Source organism: Pseudophryne corroboree, chromosome 8, assembly GCF_028390025.1.
Source record: "Pseudophryne corroboree isolate aPseCor3 chromosome 8, aPseCor3.hap2, whole genome shotgun sequence".
Taxonomy (NCBI): domain Eukaryota; kingdom Metazoa; phylum Chordata; class Amphibia; order Anura; family Myobatrachidae; genus Pseudophryne; species Pseudophryne corroboree.
In genome coordinates, this window is record NC_086451.1 from 32269448 (window position 1) to 32284062 (window position 14615).

General features: G+C 49.9%; 1 protein-coding gene across 3 annotated transcripts in view; it reads right to left on the reverse strand.

Annotated features, from left to right (window-relative positions):
• Nucleotides 1-13419, reverse strand: part of PNPLA7 (patatin like phospholipase domain containing 7) — a 258686-nt gene extending 245267 nt beyond the window's left edge. For 2 of the 3 annotated variants that reach the window (XM_063936182.1, XM_063936180.1), the window contains exons 1-3: nt 13094-13419; nt 12942-13016; nt 11128-11215 (exon numbers count right to left, since the gene is read on the reverse strand). In XM_063936182.1, the coding sequence (XP_063792252.1) occupies nt 11128-11215; nt 12942-13016; nt 13094-13210 (280 nt within the window). In that variant the 5' untranslated portion in view covers nt 13211-13419. The remainder of the gene's footprint in view (nt 1-11127; nt 11216-12941; nt 13017-13093) is intronic. The other variant, XM_063936181.1, reaches the window with a different exon arrangement.
• Between the last annotated feature and the right edge of the window lie 1196 nt (nt 13420-14615).

Consider the following 14615-nt stretch of genomic DNA (forward strand, 5'->3'; position numbering starts at 1 on the left):
AGGATACTGTGCCCGGACGAGCGTACACAATAAGGAAGGATTTTGAATCCCGGGTAAGACTCATACCAGCCACACCAATCACACTGTACAACTTGTGATCTGAACCCAGTTAACAGCATGATAATAGAGAAGCCTCTATAAAAGATGGCTCACTACAACAATAACCCGAATTTTTTGGTAACAATAATTATGTACCAGTATTGCAGACAATCCGCACTTGGGATGGGCGCCCAGCATCCACTACGGACTACGAGAAATAGAATTATCGGTAAGTAAATTCTTATTTTCTCTGACGTCCTAGTGGATGCTGGGAACTCCGTAAGGACCATGGGGATTATACCAAAGCTCCCAAACGGGCGGGAGAGTGCGGATGACTCTGCAGCACCGAATGAGAGAACTCCAGGTCCTCCTCAGCCAGGGTATCAAATTTGTAGAATTTTACAAACGTATTTGCTCCTGACCAAGTAACTGCTCGGCAAAGTTGTAAAGCCGAGACCCCTCGGGCAGCTGCCCAAGATGAGCCCACCTTCCTTGTGGAGTGGGCATTTTAAGATTTTTGGCTGTGGCAGGCCTGCCACAGAATGTGCAAGCTGAATTGTACTACAAATCCAACGAGCAATCGTCTGCTTAGAAGCAGGAGCACCCAGTTTGTTGGGTGCATACAGGATAAACAGCGAGTCAGATTTTCTGACTCCAGCCGTCCTGGAAACATATATTTTCAGGGCCCTGACCACGTCAAGCAACTTGGAATCCTCCAAGTCCTTAGTAGCCGCAGGTACCACAATAGGTTGCTTCATGTGAAATGCAGAAACCACCTTAGGTAGAAATTGAGGACAAGTCCTCAATTCTGCCCTGTCAGAATGAAATATTAAATAAGGGCTTTTATATGATAAAGCCGCCAATTCTGACACACGCCTGGCTGAAGCCAGGGCTAACAGCATCGTCACCTTCCATGTGAGATATTTTAAGTCCACAGTGGTGAGTGGTTCAAACCAATGTGACTTTAGGAAACTCAACACAACATTGAGATCCCAAGGTGCCACTGGAGGCACAAAAGGAGGCTGTATATGCAGTACCCCTTTTACAAATGTCTGAACTTCAGGCACTGAAGCCAGTTCCTTTTGGAAGAAAATCGACAGGGCCGAAAATTGAACCTTAATGGACCCTAATTTTAGGCCCATAGACAGTCCTGTTTGCAGGAAATGGAGGAAACGACCCAGTTGAAATTTCTCTGTAGGGGCCTTCTTGGCCTCCCACCACGCAACATATTTTCGCCAAATGCGGTGATAATGTTTTGCGGTTACGTCCTTCCTGGCCTTGACCAGGTTAGGGATGACTTCATCTGGAATGCCTTTTTCCTTCAGGATCCGGCGTTCAACCACCAAGCCGTCAAACGCAGCCGCGGTAAGTCTTGGAACAAACAAGGCCCCTGCTGGAGCAGGTCCTTTCTTAGAGGTAGAGGCCACGGTTCGTCCGTGAGCATCTCTTGAAGTTCCGGATACCAAGTTCTTCTTGGCCAATCCGGAGCCACAAGTATCGTTCTTACTCCCCTTTGCCGTATAATTCTCAGTACTTTTGGTATGAGAGGCAGAGGAGGGAACACATACACTGACTGGAACACCCACGGTGTTACCAGAGCGTCCACAGCTATTGCCTGAGGGTCTCTTGACCTGGCGCAATACCTGTCCAGTTTTTTATTGAGGCGGGACGCCATCATATCCACCTTTGGTTTTTCCCAACGGTTCACAATCATGTGGAAGACTTCTGGATGAAGTCCCCACTCTCCCGGGTGTAGATCGTGTCTGCTGAGGAAGTCTGCTTCCCAGTTGTCCACTCCCGGAATGAAACTGCTGACAGTGCTATCACATGATCTTCCGCCCAGCGAAGAATCCTTGCAGCTTCTGCCATTGCCCCCCTGCTTCCCGTGCCGCCCTGTCTGTTTACGTGGGCGACTGACGTGATGTTGTCCGATTGGATCAATACCGCCTGACCCTGAAGCAGGGGTTTCGCTTGACTTAGGGCATTGTAAATGGCCCTTAGTTCCAGAATGTTTATATGAAGAGATGTCTCCAGGCTTGACCATACGCCCTGGAAATTCCTTCCCTGTGTGACTGCTCCCCAGCCTCGCAGGCTGGCATCCGTGGCCACCAGGACCCAGTCCCGAATGCGAATCTGCGGCCCTCTAGAAGATGAGCACTCTGCAACCACCACAGGAGGGATACCCTTGTCCCCGGTGACAGGGTTATCCGCTGAAGCATCTGAAGATGCAACCCGGACCATTTGTCCAGTAGGTTCCACTGGAAAGTCTTGCGTGGAATCTGCCGAATGGGATTGCTTCGTAGGAAGCCACCATTTTTACCCAGAACCCTTGTGCATTGATGCACTGAGACTTGGTTCGGTTTTAGGAGGTTCCTGACTAGCTCGGATAACTCCCTGGCTTTCTCCTCCGGGAGAAACACCTTCTTTCTGGACTGTGTCCAGGATCATCCCTAGGAACAGAAGACAAGTCGTCGGAACCAGCTGCGATTTTGGAATATTGAGAATCCAATCGTGCTGCCGCAACACTACCTGAGATAGTGCTACACAGACTTCCAAGTGTTCCCTGGATCTTACCCTTATCAGGGAATCGTCCAAGTAAGGGATAACTAAAATTTCCTTCCTTCGAAGGGATATCATTTCGGCCATTACCTTGGTAAAGACCCGGGGTGCCGTGGACCATCCCTACGGCAGCGTCCGAACTGATAGTGACAGTTCTGTACCATAACCTGAAATACCCTTGGTGAGAAGGGTAAATTTTGACATGAAGGTAAGCATCCTTGATGTCCCGAGACATCATGTAGTCCCCTTCTTCCAGGTTTGCAATCACTGCTCTGAGTGACTCAATTTTGAATTTGAACCTCTGTATGCAAGTGTTCAAAGATTTTAGATTTTAGATTTTAAAATCGGTCTCACCGAGCCGTCTGGCTTCGGTACCACAATAGTGTGGAATAATACCCTGTTCCCTGTTGCAGGAGGGGTATCTTGATTATCACCTGCTGGGAATACAGCTTGTGAATGGTTTCCAAAACTGCCTCCCTGTCAGCGGGAGACGTCGGTAAAACAGACTTTTGGAAACGGCGAGGGGGATACGTCTCGAATTCCAATTTGTACCCCTGAAATATTACCTGAAGGATCCAGGGGTCTACTTGCGAGTGAGCCCACTGCGCACTGAAATTCATTGAGAACGGGACCCCACCGTGCCTGAACTTGTAAAGCCCTAGCGTCATACTGAGGGCTTGGCAGAGGCGGAAAAGAGTTTCTGTTCCTTGGAACTGGCTGATCTCTGCAGCCATTTTCCTCTCCCTCTGTCACGAGCAGAAAAGAGGAACCCTTTTGTCCGCTTGCCAACCAGGACTGCGCCTGATAATACGGCGTCTTATTTTGAGAGGCGACCTGGGGTACATCCCCTTTTTTGTTAAGGCAATACTTCCAAATGCCGTTTGGAATACGCATCACCTGACCACTGACGTGTCCATAACCCTCTACTGGTAGAAATGGACAACGCGCTTAGACTTGATGCCAGTCGGCAAATATTCCGCTGTGCATCATGCATATATAGAAATGCATCTTTTAATTGCTCTATAGGCAATAATATACTGTCCTTATCTAGGATATCAAATTTCCAGTCAGGGAATCCGACCACGCCAACCCAGCACTGCACATCCAGGCTGAGGCGATTGCTGGTCGCAGTATAACACCAGTATGTGTGTAAATACATTTTAGGATACCCTCCTGCTTTCTATCAGCAGGATCCCTAAGGGCGGCCATCTCCAGAGAGGGTAGAGCCCTTGTTCTTACAAGCGTGTGAGCGCCTTATCCCCCCTAGGGGGTGTTTCCCAACGCACCCTAACCTCTGGCGGGAAAAGGTATACTGCCAATAACTTTTTAGAAATTATCAATTGTTATCGGGGGGAAACCCACGCATCATCACACACCTCATTTTATTTCTCAGATTCAGGAAAACTACAGGAAGTTTTTCCTCACCAAACATAATACCCCTTTTTTTTGGTGGTATTTATATTATCAGAAGAGTGTAAACTTTTTCCATTGCCTCAATCATGCAATGTGTGGCCCTATTGGAAATCACGGTTGTCTCTTCACCGTCGACACAGGAGTCAGTATCCGTGTCGGCGTCTGTATCTGAGGTAACGGGCGCTTTAGAGCCCCTGTATGAGACGTCTGGACATGCACAAGCTGAGTAGCCGGCTGTCTCATGTCAACCACTGTCTTTTATACAAAGCTGACACTGTCACGCAATTTCAACAGTACATCCACTCAGGTGTCGACCCCCCAGGGGGTGACAACACTATTACAGACACTCTACTCCGTCTCCTCATCATTTTTCTCCTCATACATGTCGACACAAACGTACCGACACACAGCACACACACAGGGAATGCTCTGATAGAGGACAGGACCCCACTAGCCCTTTGGGGAGACAGAGGGAGAGTTTGCCAGCACACACCAGAGCGCTATATATATATACAGGGATAACCTTATATAAGTGTTTTTCCCTTTATAGCTGCTGTATTGTTTATACTGCGCCTAATTTGTGCCCCCCTCTCTTTTTTAACCCCTTTCTGTAGTGTAGTGACTGCAGGGGAGAGCCAGGGAGCTTCCCTCCAACTGAGCTGTGAGGGAAAATGGCGCCAGTGTGCTGAGGAGATAGGCTCCGCCCCTTTCTCGGCGTCCTTATCATCCGTTTTCTTGTATGTTTTGGCAGGGGTTAAATGCATCCATATAGCCCAGGAGTTATATGTGATGCATTTATTTTAGCCATAAAATAAGATTTTACTTACCGATAAATCTATTTCTCGGAGTCCGTAGTGGATGCTGGGGTTCCTGAAAGGACCATGGGGAATAGCGGCTCCGCAGGAGACAGGGCACAAAAAGTAAAGCTTTTTCCGATCAGGTGGTGTGCACTGGCTCCTCCCCCTATGACCCTCCTCCAGACTCCAGTTAGGTACTGTGCCCGGACGAGCGTACACAATAAGGGAGGATTTTGAATCCCGGGTAAGACTCATACCAGCCACACCAATCACACCGTACAACTTGTGATCTAAACCCAGTTAACAGTATGATAACAGCGGAGCCTCTGAAAGATGGCTTCCTTCAACAATAACCCGAATTAGTTAACAATAACTATGTACAATTTATGCAGATAATCCGCACTTGGGATGGGCGCCCAGCATCCACTACGGACTCCGAGAAATAGATTTATCGGTAAGTAAAATCTTATTTTCTCTATCGTCCTAGTGGATGCTGGGGTTCCTGAAAGGACCATGGGGATTATACCAAAGCTCCCAAACGGGCGGGAGAGTGCGGATGACTCTGCAGCACCGAATGAGAGAACTCCAGGTCCTCCTTAGCCAGAGTATCAAATTTGTAAAATTTTACAAACGTGTTCTCCCCTGACCACGTAGCTGCTCGGCAAAGTTGTAATGCCGAGACCCCTCGGGCAGCCGCCCAAGATGAGCCCACCTTCCTTGTGGAGTGGGCCTTTACAGATTTAGGCTGTGGCAGGCCTGCCACAGAATGTGCAAGTTGGATTGTGCTACAGATCCAACGAGCAATCGTCTGCTTAGACGCAGGAGCACCCATCTTGTTGGGTGCATACAATATAAACAACGAGTCAGATTTTCTGACTCCAGCTGTCCTTGCAATATATATTTTTAATGCTCTGACAACGTCCAGTAACTTGGAGTCCTCCAAGTCACTTGTAGCCGCAGGCACTACAATAGGCTGGTTCAGATGAAATGCTGACACCACCTTAGGGAGAAAATGCGGACGAGTCCGCAGTTCTGCCCTGTCCGAATGGAAAATCAGATATGGGCTTTTGTAAGATAAAGCTGCCAGTTCTGACACTCTCCTGGCCGAAGCCAGGGCTAGTAACATGGTCACTTTCCATGTGAGATATTTTAAATCCACCTTTTTTAGTGGTTCAAACCAATGAGATTTTAGAAAGTCCAAAACCACATTGAGATCCCACGGTGCCACTGGAGGCACCACAGGAGGCTGTATATGCAGCACTCCCTTAACAAAGGTCTGGACTTCAGGGACTGAAGCCAATTCTTTTTGAAAGAAAATCGACAGGGCCGAAATTTGAACCTTAATAGATCCCAATTTGAGACCCATAGACAATCCTGATTGCAGGAAATGTAGGAATCGACCCAGTTGAAATTCCTCCGTCGGAGCACTCCGATCTTCGCACCACGCAACATATTTTCGCCAAATTCGGTGATAATGTTGCACGGTTACTTCCTTCCTTGCTTTAATCAAAGTAGGAATGACTTCTTCCGGCATGCCTTTTTCCTTTAGGATCCGGCGTTCAACCGCCATGCCGTCAAACGCAGCCGCGGTAAGTCTTGAAACAGACAGGGACCCTGCTGAAGCAAGTCCCTCCTTAGAGGTAGAGGCCACGGATCTTCCGTGATCATCTCTTGAAGTTCCGGGTACCAAGTCCTTCTTGGCCAATCCGGAACCACTAGTATCGTTCTTACGCCTCTTTGCCGTATAATTCTCAATACTTTTGGTATGAGAGGCAGAGGAGGAAACACATACACCGACTGGTACACCCAAGGCGTTACCAGCGCGTCCACAGCTATTGCCTGCGGATCTCTTGACCTGGCGCAATACCTGTCCAGTTTTTTGTTGAGGCGAGACGCCATCATGTCCACCATTGGTCTTTCCCAACGGGTTACCAGCATGTGGAAGACTTCTGGATGAAGTCCCCACTCTCCCGGGTGAAGATCGTGTCTGCTGAGGAAGTCTGCTTCCCAGTTGTCCACTCCCGGGATGAACACTGCTGACAGTGCTATCACATGATTCTCTGCCCAGCGAAGAATCCTTGCAGCTTCTGCCATTGCACTCCTGCTTCTTGTGCCGCCCTGTCTGTTCACATGGGCGACTGCCGTGATGTTGTCCGACTGGATCAACACCGGTTTTCCCTGAAGCAGAGGTTCTGCCTGGCTTAGAGCATTGTATATTGCTCTTAGTTCCAGAATGTTTATGTGAAGAGACGTTTCCAGGCTCGTCCATACTCCCTGGAAGTTTCTTCCTTGTGTGACTGCTCCCCAGCCTCTCAGGCTGGCGTCCGTGGTCACCAGGATCCAATCCTGTATGCCGAATCTGCGGCCCTCCAATAGATGAGCACTCTGCAACCACCACAGAAGAGACACCCTTGTCCTTGGAGACAGGGTTATCCGCAGGTGCATCTGAAGATGCGACCCTGACCATTTGTCCAACAGATCCCTTTGGAAAATTCTTGCGTGGAATCTGCCGAATGGAATTGCTTCGTAAGAAGCCACCATTTTTCCCAGGACTCTTGTGCATTGATGTACAGACACCTTTCCTGGTTTTAGGAGGTTCCTGACAAGCTCGGATAACTCCTTGGCTTTTTCCTCCGGGAGAAAAACCTTTTTCTGAACCGTGTCCAGAATCATCCCTAGGAACAGCAGACGAGTTGTCGGCATTAACTGGGATTTTGGAATATTCAGAATCCACCCGTGCTGTTTTAGCACTTCTTGAGACAGTGCTAATCCCATCTCTAGCTGTTCTCTGGACCTCGCCCTTATTAGGAGATCGTCCAAGTATGGGATAATTAATACGCCTTTTCTTCGAAGAAGAATCATCATCTCGGCCATTACCTTTGTAAAGATCCGAGGTGCCGTGGACAATCCGAACGGCAGCGTCTGAAACTGATAGTGACAGTTTTGTACAACGAACCTGAGGTACCCCTGGTGTGAGGGGTAAATTGGAACGTGGAGATACGCATCCTTGATGTCCAAGGATACCATAAAGTCCCCCTCTTCCAGGTTCGCTATCACTGCTCTGAGTGACTCCATTTTGAACTTGAACTTCTTTATGTACAGGTTCAAGGACTTCAGATTTAGAATAGGCCTTACCGAGCCATCCGGCTTCGGTATCACAAAAAGAGTGGAATAATACCCCTTCCCTTGTTGCAGAAGAGGTACCTTGACTATCACCTGCTGAGAGTACAGCTTGTGAATGGCTTCCAAAACCGTCTCCCTTTCGGAGGGGGACGTTGGTAAAGCAGACTTCAGGAAACGGCGAGGTGGATCTGTCTCTAATTCCAACCTGTATCCCTGAGATATTATCTGCAGGATCCAGGGATCTACTTGCGAGTGAGCCCACTGCGCGCTGTAATTTTTGAGACGACCCCCCACCGTCCCCGAGTCCGCTTGAGAAGCCCCAGCGTCATGCTGAGGCTTTTGTAGAAGCCGGGGAGGGCTTCTGATCCTGGGAAGGAGCTGCGTGTTGCTGTCTCTTCCCTCGACCTTTGCCTCGTGGCAGATATGAATAGCCCTTTGCTCTCTTATTTTTAAAGGAACGAAAGGGCTGCGGTTGAAAAGTCGGTGCCTTTTTCTGTTGGGGAGTGACTTGAGGTAGAAAGGTGGATTTCCCGGCTGTAGCCGTGGCCACCAAATCTGATAGACCGACTCCAAATAACTCCTCCCCTTTATACGGCAAAACTTCCATATGCCGTTTTGAATCCGCATCGCCTGTCCACTGTCGCGTCCATAAAGCTCTTCTGGCCGAAATGGACATAGCACTTACCCGTGATGCCAGTGTGCATATATCCCTCTGTGCATCACGCATATAAAGAAATGCATCCTTTATTTGTTCTAACGACAGTAAAATATTGTCCCTGTCCAGGGTATCAATATTTTCAATCAGGGACTCTGACCAAACTACCCCCGCACTGCCCATCCAGGCAGTCGCTACAGCTGGTCGTAGTATAACACCTGCATGTGTGTATATACTTTTTTGGATATTTTCCATCCTCCTATCTGATGGATCTTTAAGTGCGGCCGTCTCAGGAGAGGGTAACGCCACTTGTTTAGATAAGCGTGTTAGCGCCTTGTCCACCCTAGGAGGTGTTTCCCAGCGCTCCCTAACCTCTGGCGGGAAAGGGTATAATGCCAATAATTTCTTTGAAATTATCAGCTTTTTATCAGGGGCAACCCACGCTTCATTACACACGTCATTTAGTTCTTCTGATTCAGGAAAAACTATAGGTAGTTTTTTCATACCCCACATAATACCCTGTTTAGTGGTACCTGTAGTATCAGCTAAATGTAACGCCTCCTTCATTGCCAAAATCATATAACGTGTGGCCCTACTGGAAAATACGGTTGATTCGTCACCGTCACCACTGGAGTCATCGCCTGTGTCTGGGTCTGTGTCGACCGACTGAGGCAAAGGGCGTTTCACAGCCCCTGACGGTGTTTGAGTCGCCTGGACAGGCACTAATTGATTGTCCGGCCGTCTCATGTCGTCAAACGACTGCTTTAGCGTGTTGACACTATCCCGTAGTTCCATAAATAAAGGCATCCATTCTGGTGTCGACTCCCTAGGGGGTGACATCCTCATATTTGGCAATTGCTCCGCCTCCACACCAATATCGTCCTCATACATGTCGACACACACGTACCGACACACAGCAGACACACAGGGAATGCTCCTAACGAAGACAGGACCCACTAGCCCTTTGGGGAGACAGAGGGAGAGTTTGCCAGCACACACCAAAAGCGCTATATATATATCAGGGATAGCCTTATAATAAGTGCTCCCTTATAGCTGCTTTGTTATATCAAAATATCGCCATAAATGTGCCCCCCCCTCTCTGTTTTACCCTGTTTCTGTAGTGCAGTGCAGGGGAGAGACTTGGGAGCCGTCCTGACCAGCGGAGCTGTGAGAGGAAATGGCGCCGTGTGCTGAGGAGATAGGCCCCGCCCCTTTTCTGGCGGGCTCGTCTCCCGCTATTTAGAAAAATTAGGCAGGGGTTAAATATCTCCATATAGCCTCTAGGGCTATATGTGAGGTATTTTTAGCCTTTATAGGTAATCATTTGCCTCCCAGGGCGCCCCCCTCCCAGCGCCCTGCACCCTCAGTGACTGCCGTGTGAAGTGTGCTGAGAGGAAAATGGCGCACAGCTGCAGTGCTGTGCGCTACCTTTAGAAGACTGCAGGAGTCTTCAGCCGCCGATTCTGGACCTCTTCTGATTTCAGCATCTGCAAGGGGGCCGGCGGCGTGGCTCCGGTGACCATCCAGGCTGTACCTGTGATCGTCCCTCTGGAGCTTGATGTCCAGTAGCCAAGAAACCAATCCATCCTGCACGCAGGTGAGTTGACTCCTTCTCCCCTCAGTCCCTCGCTGCAGTGATCCTGTTGCCAGCAGGAATCACTGTAAAATAAAAAACCTAGCTAAACTTTTTCTAAGCAGCTCTTTAGGAGAGCCACCTAGATTGCACCCTTCTCGGCCGGGCACAAAAATCTAACTGGAGTCTGGAGGAGGGTCATAGGGGGAGGAGCCAGTGCACACCACCTGATCGGAAAAAGCTTTACTTTTTGTGCCCTGTCTCCTGCGGAGCCGCTATTCCCCATGGTCCTTTCAGGAACCCCAGCATCCACTAGGACGATAGAGAAAAGGTTTTCTATCGATTTATTGCGTCTCAGGGCGCTGCCCCCCCAGCGCCCTGCACCCTCAGTGACCGGAGTGTGAAGTGTGCTGAGAGCAATGGCGCACAGCTGCGGTGCTGTGCGCCTACCTTTATCTGAAGACAGGAAAGTCTTCTGCCGCCGATTTTTCCGGACCTCTTCGCTCTTCTGGCTCTGTAAGGGGGCCGGCGGCGCGGCTCCGGTGACCCATCCAGGCTGAACCTGTGATCGTCCCTCTGGAGCTAATGTCCAGTAGCCTAAGAAGCCCAATCCACTCTGCACGCAGGTGAGTTCGCTTCTTCTCCCCTTAGTCCCTCGATGCAGTGAGCCTGTTGCCAGCAGGTCTCACTGAAAATAATAAACCTAAACTAAAACTTTCACAAAGAGCTCAGGAGAGCCCCTAGTGTGCACCCTTCTCGTCGGGCACAGAAAATCTAACTGAGGCTTGGAGGAGGGTCATAGGGGGAGGAGCCAGTGCACACCAGGTGATCCTAAAGCTTTCTTTAGATGTGCCCTGTCTCCTGCGGAGCCGCTATTCCCCATGGTCCTTACGGAGTTCCCAGCATCCACTAGGACGTCAGAGAAAATATAAAATACAGATTGCTTAGTAAATGCAGACCATACTTACTGGATTGTCGGAATCTCTTGTAGATGATGAACACGACTATCCCAATAAGGGACAGTGCAACCACAGCCCCAATCAGGATTCCCGTCAGCTGTAAGGACAAGGGGGGATAATAATATAGATTAGGGCGAGTCGTCTCCGTTCTCCTACAGACTGTACGCTCTTCCCCGCAGGATAAAAGTGCCTGTCATGTTGTGTTTATATTTTTATTTATTACCAGTTATTTATATAGCGCACACATATTCCGCAGCGCTTTACAGAGAATATTTGCCCATTCACATCAGCCCCTGCCCCAGTGGAGCTCACACTCTATGGGGGTCATTCCGAGTTGATCCTAGCTGTGCTACATTTAGCACAGCTACGATCATTCACACTGACATGCGGGGAGACGCCCAGCACAGGGCTAATCCGCCCCGCATGTCAGTGCCGCCCCCCCCCTCCCCCCCGTAGAAGTGCAAAGGCATCGCACAGCGGTGATGCCTTTGCACTTCAAGAGTAGCTCCCGACCAGCACAGCTTTACCGTGCTGGCCGGGAGCTACTCATCACTCCCCGATACGTAGCGGCTGCGTGTGACGTCACGCAGCCGCCGCGGACCTCCCACCCCTCCGGTCCGGCAACACCTGCGTTGGCCGGACGCTGCCCCTAAACGGCGGCTTAACGCCGCCGTCCAGCCCCCTCCTGGCTCTGTCTCAGAGGCGATCGCTAGGCAACGACGTCTGCCACGCGCCGGCGCACTACGGAGCCGGCGCATGGGCAGTTCCGACCCGATCGCTGCGACAAACTGCAGCGAGCGATCGGGTCGGAATGACCCCCTATATTCCCTACCACATGTACACATGCGTACGGCGTAGATTGAGCCCCTTAGGGTCACTGCGCATCGTGAACTGCCTGAAGCAAATTACGTCACCAATTAATCCCCCCCTATGAGTTGCTTTGAATGTAATAGGATATAGCGGCAGAAATTTCTACTGTATAATTTAAACCAACATAAAAGAACAATACAGTCACTCATATAATGAAACGGCAAACATGGAAAATCCGTATTTTATATAGTCACTTGTATAATAAAAGAGCAAACATGGATAAATACGAGGAGACTGATAAAAACAGCGCCATCTCTCTTACATGATTGACCCTTCAAAAAAAAAAAAAAAAAAAAATTGACTTCGGGGGTGATTCAGACCCGATTGCTACTGAGTGTTTTCGCCCAGCGGTCCAATCGGCGCTAGACCGCGCACGCACCGCAATGAGCACGCGCGTCTGCAAACAATAATAGGCATCGCCTAACAGCGACAGGCTGGTGACAAAATTTCGATCGCACAGCCATTCGCAGGTTGATTGACAGGAAGCCGTATGTGGGCGGTAACTGACCGTTTTCTGGGAGTGTCAGGGAAAACACAGGCGTTCCCAAGCGTTTTCAGGGAGGGTGTGTGACATCAGCTCCGGCCCCGATCAGCCCGTTCTGATCGCACTGCAGGAGCAAGTCCTGGGCTGCGCACAGACCGCACACACTGGAAAAACCATTCACTGGTGAGTGAGGTGCGAACGGATTTGCAGCTGTCTGCTGAGGGATTTTAAACAACTCGGTGTACACATGCGATCGCACACTTGCGCGGGCGGGTTTACCCATTGGGCGGCGACTATCTGATCGCAGGACAGCAATTTTAGCAGCCCAGTGATCAGGTCTGAATTAGGCCCCATCATTACATCCGGCCTATAGTATTGCATTTTAAACTCAGCGTGCTAAAACGCAGATAACGTGAAGGTTTGAGACAATATAAAGGATGAGGACACAATTATATCAGTAGGTATTTACCATGGTGGTTTGGAGCCGTTCTTCCACAAACTGGAACACTCTGCTGCGGAGGTCTACTCCCATAGAGAAGGCTGGCTGCAAAGACAGTGCGCAGTTTAGGAGACGGGTACGGACAGGACACACACACAGATCATACACATACGGCGATGGACCTCGGACGGCAGCGTCTGGGAATGTGTCCTCTCCTTGTACAACATACTGAGAAGTCGGCTGAGGCCTCTTGTCTTCACAAAAAGTGCTATGTCCCCGGCAAGTGTGAATAGTCCCATCACCCCACCGCCCTCAGCTCAGACAGAAACCAGGTGTAATGGCTGCAGTGCCAACGAGTCCTTATCCTGTGTAATCAGAGGCACCGATGCCACCCTCGGCCCTCGCACAATGCCCAGCGTGTCGGATGTTAATATCACGCGTCAGCCAGCTGCTGGATGCCCCTGACACCAGGCTCAAGGTCACAGATCAGTTTTCAGGCTTGTGGCAGCCAGAACCGGGGACTGCTGCACTGAAGGGGACTCTAAGCTCAGGAGCAGGCAGAGTGCTGCACTCCAGATGCTGAACTAAATATCCCAGCATGCCCCTGTCACCGTTCTGCTGTTGGGACATGCTAACATTGGAGCAGGGCCTGCAGGGATGTGTAGTTCCACAGCAGAAGGAATGCAGTAGGTTGCCTTCGCCATGCTCTAGCTCAGGAATGGGGAACCTTTGGCCCTCCAGCTGTTGCTGAACTACACATACCAGCGTGCATTGCAACAGTTTTGCAATTTGGCCATGCTAAACTGTTGCAAGGCATGCTGGGGATGTGTAGTTCAACAACAGCTGGAGGGCCAAAGGCTCCCCATCCCTGCTCTAGCTGGTGCCTGGAGGACTGGTGGCCACTGTGTAACCCTGTCTCACAGGACCTCCTGTTACTTCAGGATTCTCCTGCACGGCAATACATGTCACCCCTCCTGCACAAAGGCAGCTTACTAGGGGCCCAATTCAGAGTTGATCGCAGCAGCAAATTTGTTATTAGTTGGCCAAAACCATGGGGGGTCATTCCGAGTTGTTCGCTCGTTGCTGATTTTCGCAACAGAGCCATTAAGGTAAAAATGCGCATTACGCATGGTACGCAGCGCACATGCGCTAAGTATTTTAGCACAAAACTTAGTAGATTTACTCACGTCCGAACAAAGAATTTTCATCGTTGAAGTGATCGGAGTGTGATTGACAGGAAGTGGGCGTTTCTGGGCGGAAACTGGCCGTTTTCTGGGAGTGTGCGGAAAAACGCAGGCGTGCCAGGATAAAACACGGGAGTGTCTGTAGAAACAGGGGAGTGGCTGGCTGAACGCAGGGAGTGTTTGTGACGTCAAACCAGGAACGAAACGGCCTGAGCTGATCGCAGTGTAGGAGTAGGTCTGGAGCTACTCAGAAACTGCTAAGAATTTTCTATTCGCAATTCTGCTAATCTTTCGTTCGCAATTCTGCTAAGATTCACTCCCAGAGGGCGGCGGCCTAGCGTGTGCAATGCTGATAAAAGCAGCTAGCGAGCGAACAACTCGGAATGAGGGCCCATGTGCACTGCAGGGGGGGCAGATGTAACATGTGCAGAGGGAGTTAGATTTGGGTGGGGTGTGTTCAAACTGAAATCTAAATTGCAGTGTAAAAATAAAGCAGCCAGTATTTACCCTGCACAGAAAC